This window comes from Schistocerca americana, chromosome 1 (genome assembly GCF_021461395.2).
Source record: "Schistocerca americana isolate TAMUIC-IGC-003095 chromosome 1, iqSchAmer2.1, whole genome shotgun sequence".
Taxonomy (NCBI): Eukaryota; Metazoa; Arthropoda; class Insecta; order Orthoptera; family Acrididae; genus Schistocerca; species Schistocerca americana.
In genome coordinates, this window is record NC_060119.1 from 877246541 (window position 1) to 877258631 (window position 12091).

At 44.8% G+C, this 12091-nt stretch overlaps 1 protein-coding gene across 1 annotated transcript in view; it reads right to left on the reverse strand.

The window, feature by feature from the left end:
* Positions 1 to 12091, reverse strand: part of LOC124614112 (protein piccolo-like) — a 1087733-nt gene that overhangs the window by 550067 nt on the left and 525575 nt on the right. Inside the window, 1 exon segment of the mRNA XM_047142918.1 lies at positions 3144 to 3308. Coding sequence (XP_046998874.1) covers positions 3144 to 3308 — 165 coding nt within the window.

Consider the following 12091-nt stretch of genomic DNA (forward strand, 5'->3'; position numbering starts at 1 on the left):
CGATCCCTTCTTCTAGTCAAGTTGTGCCACAAACTTCTCTTCTCCCCAATCCTATTCAATACCTCCCCATTAGTTACATGATCTACCCATCTAATCTTCAGCATTCTTCTGTAGCACCACATTTCGAAAGCTTCTATTCTCTTCTTGTCCAAACTAGTTATCGTCCATGTTTCACTTCCATACATGGCTACGCTCCACAAAAATACTTTCAGAAACGACTTCCTGACACTTAAATCTATACTCGATGTTAACAAATTTCTCTTCTTCAGAAACGATTTCCTTGCCATTGCCAGTCTACGTTTTATATCCTCTCTACTTCGACCATCATCAGTTATTTTGCTCCCCAAATAGCAAAACTTCTTTACTACTTTAAGTGTCTCATTTCCTAATCTAATTCCCTCAGCATCACCCGACTTAATTCGACTATATTCCATTATCCTCGTTTTGCTTTTGTTGATGTTCATCTTATATCCTCCTTTCAAGACACTGTCCATTCCGTTCAACTGCTCTTCCAAGTCCTTTGCTGTCTCTGACAGAATTACAATGTCATCGGCGAACCTCAACGTTTTTATTTCTTCTCCATGGACTTTAATACCTACTCCGAATTTCTCTGTTGTTTCCTTTACTACTTGCTCAATATACAGATTGAATAACATCGGGGAGAGGCTACAACCCTGTCTCACACCCTTCCCAACCACTGCTTCCCTTTCATGCCCCTCGACTCTTATAACTGCCATCTGGTTTCTGTACAAATTGTAAATAGCCTTTCGCTCCATGTATTTTACCCCTGCCACCTTTGGAATTTGAAAGAGAGTATTCCAGTCAACATTGTCAAAAGCTTTCTCTAAGTCTACAAATGCTACAAACGTAGGTTTGCCTTTCCTTAATCTTTCTTCTAAGGTAAGTCGTAAGGTCAGTATTGCCTCACGTGTTCCAATATTTCTACGGAATCCAAACTGATCTTCCCCTAGGTCGGCTTCTACCAGTTTTTCCATTCGTCTGTAAAGAATTCGCGTTAGTATTTTGCAGCCGTGACTTATTAAACTGATAGTTCGGTAATTTTCACATCTGCCAACACCTGCTTTCTTTGGGATTGGAATTATTATATTCTTCTTGAAGTCTGAGGGTATTTCGCCTGTCTCATACATCTTGCTCACCAGATGGTAGAGTTTTGTCAGGACTGTCTCTCCCAAGGCCGTCAGTAGTTCTAATGGAAAGTTGTCTACTCCCGGGTCCTTGTTTCGATGCAGGTCTTTCAGTGCTCTGTCAAACTCTTCACGCAGTATCGTATCTCCCATTTCATCTTCATCTACATCCTCTTCCATTTCCATAATATTGTCCTCAAGTACACCGCCCTTGTATAGACCCTCTATATACTCCTTCCACCTTTCTGATTTCCCCTCTTTGCTTAGAACTGGGTTTCCATCTGAGCTGTTGATATTCATACAAGTGGCTCTCTTTTCTCCAAAGGTCTCTTTAATTTTCCTGTAGGCTGTATCTATCTTACCCCTCGTGAGATAAGCCTCTACATCCTTACATTTGTCCTCTAGCCATGCCTGCTTAGCCATTTTGCACTACCTGTCGATCTCAGTTTTGAGACGTTTGTATTCCTTTTTGCCTGCTTCATTTACTGCATTTTTATATTTTCTCCTTTCATCAATTAAATTCAATATTTCTTCTGTTACCCAAGGATTTCTATTAGCCCTTGTCTTTTTACCTACTTGATCCTCTGCTGCCTTCACTACTTCGTCCCTCAGAGATACCCATTCGTCTTCTACTGCATTTCTTTCCCCCATTCCTGTCAATTGTTCCTTTATGCTCTTCCTGAAAGTCTGTACAACCTCTGGTTCTTTCAGTTTGTCCAGGTCCCATCTCCTTAAATTCCCACCTTTTTGCAATTTCTTCAGTTTTACTCTACAGTTCATAACCAATAGATTGTGGTCAGAGTCCACATCTGCCCCTGGAAATGTCCTACAATTCAAAACCTGGTTCCTAAATCTCTGTCTTACCATTATATAATCTATCCGATACCTTTTAGTATCTCCAGGATTCTTCCATGTATACAACCATAAAGCAAAACTAATTTTACACCTCGGACCGGATTCTCCGGGCACAAAAATTTTACGTGGACTTCAGTACTACATGGGGTTCCCAGATCCCTTCTGAGAAAGACCGACACGTTTTATAGCATATTTCTCAGTGCTACGTCGCTTTATAAATTACTTTTTAGCCTCACACCGCATTTTACATGCGTATTTTACGTGCACAAATGGAGTAACTTTGAACTTCTGAATCTCGGAAATGGATAAAGATTTCAAGAAAATTTTCACTGTCATGGAGATCGGGATCTTACGAACATTATCTGTTCATAGCCATCTTGAAATCAGCGGCTCTGTTTTGGTACACAAAATCATGTTTTTGGGGTGTTTCTCGATAACAGATAAATATCTCTAAAAACGGGAAAATGCTGCTGCTAAATAAATACCTAGAGAATATACCGTTAAAATTTGAGCAATTTGCTGCGAATAGTTATTTACATACCTACTGCTGACGGCAAAAAATTGTGAGAAACGTTGTTTTCAGTTTTCTCATGATCTGCGAATGAACTAAATGGCTCCTCCATAAGCCCCCAAAGGCGCATCGCACACCACATTAAATGAAAAGCAAACCAGCTGATTTGCTCCCTTTGCCTAAGCTGCTGGAAAAGTGTAGTATTCAAAACTTGATCGTGAACTGTGGTCTAATTACGGCAAGATGATCCTTCTGTTAGGTATACAAATAGTCCCTAGCCCAAAAGCTATGCAAACCACTTGACCCTACCTTTCTATCATAAACAGAACCCGGAATATGAACCCTGGAAAAATCCTGTGTTTATACGTGGCGTTTTGGAAGATACTGGTAGCGCATTCTGTTGCATGTAAGTGCTGTAAAATGATTTTTTTTGTATAACAGCCTAAGAATTATCATATGCACCTTAGTGTCTCGAACATTCACATGTTTTGTGACAAGTGTGCTATCGTTTTAAATGAAAATGTGATTTTTTGACTTGTTCCACATCCATGACGACCATTTCGACTGCGTACATTAACATATTTCTTTTGCACTGAAAGTACGTCTAACGTAACCTAAAAGCTGCGCCCTACCTGGATGCTCGTGGAGATGCAGGTAGACGGCGGCGGCGACCTGCTGCTCGGTGACGAAGTCCCACAGGCCGTCGCAGGCCAGCACCAGGAAGTCCTCGGTGCCGTCCAGGCTCAACTCCGTCACGTCTGGCTCCGCGCACACGTACGGCTTGTACTCAGAGTCCCCTGCAACAGACCCCACGCTGTCAGAACCAGCAGTCCTCAGCCGGCATCACAGCTGTCTCTCTGCAACTGCTAGGAAATGAGATTTCCAAGTCTGTCTCTGCGATGCGTCAGAGTCGCTACGATTTTGCTTCTGGTGCATATTACATAATATGTTGCTCCATATGAAATTTAGCTGGCTATTGAACTTTTCTTTACACTGTCACCAATCTCGAAAAAACTGATCTGATGTAGCGCACTAATTTGCGATCGCGCCACGCCAGCGACAAAGGAGGAGTGAAACATCCACAACATTCCTCATATTCCATAAACGGTTTGAGATATGTAAGTGAGATTTTGGCAAATGATAGCACCAAGGAGGAGGATATTTTGGCATATGATTATTATGCTAAATTTCATTGTTCCACTAACTACACACTTTTTCGATGAAAGAATGTAATTTTTAAGAGCCGTCGATAGCTGGTGAAACAACATAACTGAAGTCATTATACGTTTATTTTGTGCAGAGGATGTGCTTTTTCATAAGATACTGACTTGACTTTTCCTGAGTTCCTCACTTAATAAATCACTGTTTCATAATTCTCTCGCAACTGCGTCTGTACATGTTAATGAGGTGACACAGTGTAAACTCTGCGAAGTTTTAGCGAAAGAAGCAAATTTTAACCTGGCAACAAGAGAAATGTGCAGGTTTTATTCAAAATTCCCCATTCGTGACTTCTCTGAAAAACCATGCGAAAATAAATCGCTGCATTTTCGGTGGAATTCTTTTTAGATACTAACCAAAGAAGAGGTGACAGATCTTTTTGAATGGTCACCAATGTGGGCGTGGAGGGGCCCCACTTAATATTTACCAAAAATGTGAGTGTAGGCTTCAGTTTAGAACGGCACCTCCCCTCCAGCGCTCGGCATTTCCCCTACAGCGCTATGAGCGCCCACCCCCCCTCCCCCCCCCCCCCCCCCCCTGCCACTCAAACCACGCTTCCCAACCGACTGCACATCTAGCAGCCACAGAATTTTGCTCGCACTACGTACCATGCTGATTCGTGTACATAAGATTCTAGGTCTCGACAAAAGTTATTATATTACAACTCAGAATGTGGTTATGGACCTAGGAACAAATATTCTACTCAAGTTTTAAAGTGCTGTAATAGAAAAAATCTTGTCAACACTGTATTTAATATCCTATTCGTTACATTCTTAATCCTATATTAATTATACCTGCAGTAACTTTTTGATGGCAGAGATTACTGACAACCAGGGTGTCCCTACAACGGCGCTCTCGGATTTTTATGTTTGTTTCAGTTTTCAGGCCGCGATTCCAGAAATCTCTTGGACATGCGGGATATTGTATAGCGACATTGCTTCAGAGTCATCTGACTGACGATTGTATGAGGGCATAGGTCAGCTTGAGGTGGGCGACGTGGTTAGCAAAAGTAATCACCTCACCACAGAAGAATTGTGTGTTATAACGTTTAGAGCTCGCATGTTCTAGTCAGCGGTATCTTACAATGGTTGTATAGGTCTCGTACCAGTCATGGAGACATGTTTCGAAATGACAGTCAGTTCTGGATACGGCTTAGCTAATTTGAAGCTATGGATATCAGCAATAAGTAAGGCAATGTGCAGACTTAAGATTTCGTGTGAATCTATACCCTTTTTCTATTGGCACAAATCGGAACCTTTCGTCTTCCTGGACAGATCATACAGGAACTTTAAACGTGTTCCTTCCTCCACCTGCAGATTACGCAAAGTGAAGACGATGATACATACAAAGTGGAAAATAAATCTGCTCACGAGACACGGAATGCCGGAGCACGGTATAATACAGTGCACTGAACAGCCCTTCCATTTGTATGAAACGAGTATAGAATGTACCAAATGCAGCGTCTCTGTTATACGCCCCGAGATTATTTTCGTATCACAGAGAAACATGAAACGCGGGGTTCAGGAGATCTTATGATTGTTACGTTGTGTGCCCCATTCAAATGGTTCAAATGGCTCCGAACACTATGGTGCTTAACATCTGAGGTCATCAGTCCCCTATAACTTAAAACTACTTAAACCTAACTAACCTAAGGACATCACACACATCCATGGCAGAGGCAGGGTTCGAACTTGCGACCGTAGCGGTCGGGCAGTTCCAGACTGAAGCGCCTAGAACCGCACGGCCACCCCGGCCGGCTGTGTCTACCAGTCTACTATTGATTAGTATACAAGCAGTTACTCTTTCCTCGGTCTAGACAGTCACCAGGCCGTCTTAATAGAACCCAAACACGACAGCGTGACCATGCAAGGCGGCGCAGTTGTCCAACCGCATTCGGGAAGACTAGCGTTCAAATCCTCGTCCAGCCATCAACATTTAAGGTTTCAATGGCTTCCCAAACGTGGTTTAAGCAAATGCCGAGATAGTTTCTATGAAAAGCACGGAGACTATTTCCTTCACAATCTTTGCACAATCTGAGCTCGCAGATCGTGTATAATTACCTCGTCATCTTCCTTCTTTCATTTAAGGCAAGGTGACGAACCTTGACGGTACTGGTAAGCCGGATGAATAATTTGAGACAAATAGTGGAAACACGAACTGTACATACACCATGGCGCCGAGTGTACGTCCTACCGTGGAGAAGACGTATTCTACTTAATCTGAGGACTAACAAACCTGCAGTACTTCTCGCATTACGTAGTGGACGGTACCAGGTATTACTGGAACCACCTTTAGCAGTGATTTTGGAGCTCTGACAGCACAGCGCGCTCATATTTTATACTCTCCAAATAGCATCATCGCACAGCTTTTCAAGACGACATCAGTAGTTCGCAAACGGCATGTGTGTTTGGGCTCAGCTCCTGTTCACAGAGGGCGAGAGCAATAGCTTTACCGTAAGATACCTCCCGAGAAATTACACTACCTATAAGACTTCATTTGGAAGTACATCGACCGAAAGGGATGCTGCGTCCTATCAATATAGACCCAACAATACACCCGCAAGGCAAACTCGTTAGGTGTGTAATCTCTGACGTGCAATCGCATAAACTCTCTCTACTTTGAATTACCTATGTGACCCAGGGAACAGTGGCTACGATTCATATGGACGTTCGAGTCCTCCCTCGGGCATGGGTGTGTGTTCGTCCTTAGGATAATTTAGAAGTAGTGTGTAAGCTTAGGGACTGTTGACCTTAGCAGTTAAGTCCCATAAGATTTCACACACATTTGAACATTTTTTTGATTCATATGGAAAATAAAGCTCACTCGATACAATGGTTCTGCTATCCTGTTCCCTATTTGCGACCGCACAAGAGTCCACACTATTGAAACGGTTGGCAAGTGGATCTGAACGTATAAAATTGGAGTCATGTGATACTAACAAATCGGCGTACCGGTGTCAAATGGGAGCAACCGCACAGATTCATCCGTCGCTGCAGCGATGTAAGTTCATGGGCGTAATATCGGGAAACTGGTGAACCTCTATCAAATAATTTTTATGAAATGCTTGGATGACTGCGTGATTATATGGTACCTGCATCAAGTCAGACCAAGTGTTGATATAAATTGTATACGAAGAACGGGTACGTTTGCTTGATCCAATGGAGAACTTCAAAGAAAGTAAGTAAAATCTCAATTAGATGACGGCTCAAGAAACACGACGAATATCGGTGAAACTCAACTTACAAAGTTTCATTAACAGGTTCTGAACGAAGAGCAAGGAAACATCCTACAGCTCCCTATCTGAAGATCACCATACGAGTAAAAAAACCAAACGACTTATTAATTAAAGTTTCTCCATCATATAATCACTGACTACTGCGGCGCTCCATCTCAGAATGTGTGAGGCGGGGGAATACTTTGAAATGAACTATCGGCTACAGCCAAACTTGTTGAGAGAAGGCGCAGCAGTGGAAGTGACGGCACCACCTTGCACCTGTAACTTTGAGCAAGCGACGAATACATCAATAGAACGGCTCCTCAGCGGTCTGTCGGATTCCAGAGGGAATTCGCGAACTTTTAAGGCGGCTGCTCACGGCAGGGCACGGCGAACTGGGTCGGCGCTGGTCTGGCGCATTCCTGGGCCGTGCCTGGTGGCGCCCGGGGTCGTAATAACCTGACGGATGGGACAGCAGGAATTTCGGCTGGCGGGCCTTCCGTGACCAGCGGCGCGCAGGCCACACAAGTTTGCTCTAGGGACCCGCAACTTCTATTTGCAGGCACCGGGAAAATAAAGGGCGCGCCACGGGCTGATGTTTTCTCACTAACTGAGAGAGAAAGGGCAGCGATTTCTCACAAGAGATGTGCAGTTCTTGTAGACATTTCTCTAGGCATGGCGCTAAGAATAAGGCAAGAATAGCAATACGTACACATATAAATACTTGTACAAACGTACGTACGTAGTGGTTCTATGGCTTTCGGTCTGTGTTTCTCCGTTTACTGGATCGCCCCGACACAACAATGCCGAAAAACATGCTCCACTCTCAAGGACATCGTACTGACAAGTGATGCGACACATAGTTCATCACTGCAGGAGTTACTGATAAATTCAGACTAAATGAAACACACGTCACATCAAAGGGTGCCCAACCAGGGATCATACACAGTGTACATCTCTGGTGGCAACGCAGGCGTGTATTCTCATATGAAAATGATCCAAAAGTGTGAACGGCATCCTGCTGTAGATTGTCGCAATCATCTTGCGCCTTTTGTTGCAATTCGGCAATGGATCTTGCAGTCTCTGGAGAACAAGTGCGTTCATAATATCCCATACGTGTTCAAATGGCGAGGGTTCTTGCTGCCCAGGGCAACTGTTTTACATCAAAAAAAGCAAGCCTTGGACTTACATTGTCCTGATAAAAAAGCATATCACCCTCCTGTTGATGTAATGGCAGTAGCACGGGGATAACGCCCTGCGCAAATTAGCAGGCACTGGTTACTTGACCCTGCGGAAACACCTTAAGTGACCGCAATGGTAACTAATGGCTCCCCATACCATGAAGCCCGGGCTGGGATTTGTGTGCCGTGGCCGAATGCACTCTGGAACAGGAAGCTCAACTAGGTCTATGCTGTACACGCGCACGACCGTCGCTCGCATACAGAGAGAATATACGCTCATCACCGAGAACATCAGAGCGCCATTCCACTCTGCAATCGACTCTTTCATGACACCAGAGTAGCCGCGGTTGGCAGTGTCATAGTGGTAGCCTGGCCTGAGCCACACGTGATCTTAATATTGCTGCAAACACATGGTTCCCAATGGTTCCTAGTGAGAAAGCAGGTGTAACATGTGCCACGATTTCGTCCCAGGATGACGTTCGGTCGAACGCCGCTGCTGGCACAATGGGTCGATTTTCACGTGCGCCTGTAGTATCCCAATGTCAAGAACCAAATCTCCGGGTGTGTGAATGTTCCACAGACTACTCTTGAAAAGCGGCGACACAGCACCGTTACACTGTCCCCAACTTGCGCAGCGGTCCCTCGATACGTCCATTCAGCTTCCTGCAGACCCGCAATGTGACACCGTTCAAATGGCTGAAGCTGTTCAAAAAAAGCAGGCTACGTACTCGTGGGTGGAGCTTCTTTGAGCCCCAGAATAAATGTTGCAAAACACTGTTCACTTCTAAATTCAGCACAGTTACTGCTTGCAGAGGCAAAACAAAGGGTGCGCAGACGGGTCTCCTGAGCGCCAAATGATCGCCGATCGACGTGACGAATCACTAACAATAAAAACCCTCAGTATGTACATATTATAGTTCGGTGCCACTGAACACAGTCCTTCAGAGGGCGTTGCATTTTTTTCCGGTAGTGTACACGCAGCATAACTAGAGCATAACTAGGTCTCCTCATTTTCGACACAACCGTCTGGTCAAATTAGGTGCAAGTTACCACAATGGGGAAAAACTTTCACATCCCCCCCCCCTTTCATTCCTCTTGAAGATGTCTAGCACTGATCTAGACGACCTGTATTTGTGAAAAAGGTGGAGAATATGTACATTTTGGACGATGCTGGGAGTTTATAGCACAGTGCATGATGACTGATGCGAGAATTGCAGTACAGACTGGAGACAGTAGTAGTCTGATGTGCTCTGAACTATCGCAAAGATATGCCATTAAGGTTCAAATGGCTCTGAGCACTATGGGACTCAACTGCTGAGGTCATTAGTCCCCTAGAACTTAGAACTAGTTAAACCTAACTAACCTAAGGACATCACAAACATCCATGCCCGAGGCAGGATTCGAACCTGCGACCGTAGCTGTCTTGCCATGCCATTAAGGCTCGATACTAAACGCCTTGAGCCGCTAGTTACGTCTGTAACACTTGCAATGACTACTGAAGATGAATAGCTCCCAAAAAATCAGATCTTGCCCAATGTATTTTGTAATGAAAAAACCACATCACTGTCTATTTCTCTTCAGTGTCAACACCAAGTACGGTCGCATAGCATTCAAAAATCATCACGAATGCGATAAGAACTGACCATATTAATATACGAGGGCAGTTCAATAAGTAATGCAACACATTTTTTTTTTCTGAAACAGGGGTTGTTTTATTCAGCATTGAAATACACCAGGTTATTCCCCAATCTTTTAGCTACACAACACTATTTTTCAGCGTAATCTCCATTCAATGCTACGGCCTTACGCCACCTTGAAATGAGGGCCTGTATGCCTGCACGGTACCATTCCACTGGTCGATGTCGGAGCCAACGTCGTACTGCATCAATAACTTCTTCATCATCCGCGTAGTGCCTCCCACGGATTGCGTCCTTCATTGGGCCAAACATATGGAAATCCGACGGTGCGAGATCGGGGCTGTAGGGTGCATGAGGAAGAACAGTCCACTGAAGTTTTGTGAGCTCCTCTCGGGTGCGAAGACTTGTGTGAGGTCTTGCGTTGTCATGAAGAAGGAGAAGTTCGTTCAGATTTTTGTGCCTACGAACACGCTGAAGTCGTTTCTTCAATTTCTGAAGAGTAGCACAATACACTTCAGAGTTGATCGTTTGACCATGGGGAAGGACATCGAACAGAATAACCCCTTCAGCGTCCCAGAAGACTGTAACCATGACTTTACCGGCTGAGGGTATGGCTTTAAACTTTTTCTTGGTAGGGGAGTGGGTGTGGCGCCACTCCATTGATTGCCGTTTTGTTTCAGGTTCGAAGTGATGAACCCATGTTTCATCGCCTGTAACAATCTTTGACAAGAAATTGCCACCCTCAGCCACATGACGAGCAAGCAATTCCGCACAGATGGTTCTCCTTTGCTCTTTATGGTGTTCGGTTAGACAACGAGGGACCCAGCGGGAACAAACCTTTGAACATCCCAACTGGTGAACAATTGTGACAGCACTACCAACAGAGATGTCAAGTTGAGCACTGAGTTGTTTGATGGTGATCCGTCGATCATCTCGAACGAGTGTGTTCGCACGCTCCGCCATTGCAGGAGTCACAGCTGTGCACGGCCGGCCCGCACGCGGGAGATCAGACAGTCTTGCTTGACCTTGCGGCGATGATGACACACGCTTTGCCCAACGACTCACCGTGCTTTTGTCCACTGCCAGATCACCGTAGACATTCTGCAAGCGCCTATGAATATCTGAGATGCCCTGGTTTTCGGCCAAAAGAAACTCGATCACTGCCCGTTGTTTGCAACGCACATCCGTTACGGACGCCATTTTAACAGTTCCGTACAGCGCTGCCACCTGTCGGAAGTCAATGAAACTATACGAGTCGAAGTGGGAATGTTTGAAAATATTCCACAAGAAATTTCCGGTTTTTTCAACCAAAATTGGCCGAGAAAAAAAAAGTGTTGCATTACTTATTGAACTGCCCTCGTAGTTATGATATACGTAGAAAGGTAGAGATCTCTTCACCCCATCACAAAGTTTCTTTTCTAATTTTCAAGCGTAATTACGCAGCCAGAGCTTTACTGCCTGCACACGTATCAACCGCAGAGCGATTCTGTAGATTCTATAAGAAGAAGCACACCACTTCTTGGCTCACATGTCCCCTTAAATTCCATCGAACGAACTCACTCAGCTTGTGCTACCACAATGTAGACTCCATCATCAAAGGCTCAGGCTGACCTACTCTTAAGTTACAAGAAGTATGAGAAAGCGCCTCCAAGATAGCGTTCGACACCTAAGCACTCATACAGCTTTCTATCGCCGCTCATATGGTCACGACATGATTGATGCGTGTGGGTGGGAATGCTCGTCTCACTTAAATGTATACTTTGCGTCCGACGTATGTCATGCTCCGGTTAGCCTTCTGCTTTAATCATTTAACTTCTCCACAGCTGTGACGTGTGGTCTAAATTTGACTGCACGCCAGTGGTTGATTGTGAGTTAAGCGATTTTCGAGTCTGTCAGTCCGCTACCTGTATGTGGCTTACGAGTGAGAGGAGCAGCAGAGAGGAAGGACGGCGGTAAGGCAGAGAGGCCTCGCATTCGACGAGACCGTGTCCCACGGGCCGCAGCTCTGCACTTCCTCTGCGCCTCCTTGGGAGGGGGTCTGCCGTTAACGGCGCAGTTTCACCCTGCGTAATCCTGCAATACTGTGAGAAACTCGCCACGACGCTCCGAAATGCTCTCAGCGAGAATAACGACGAAGTTGCTGACATCACTGGAAGTCTTGCGGGTACTCACGATAACTGCCTTAGAAGGACGAATGTGAACATAAAAAATCAGGAAAAAACACACGCTAAGAAAGAAAAAATACACTCCACAAAAGAAAAAATATTCACCGCGAAGGAATTACCCGAATAGGACGGAAATCGGTAGACGTGATGTACATGTATAGACAG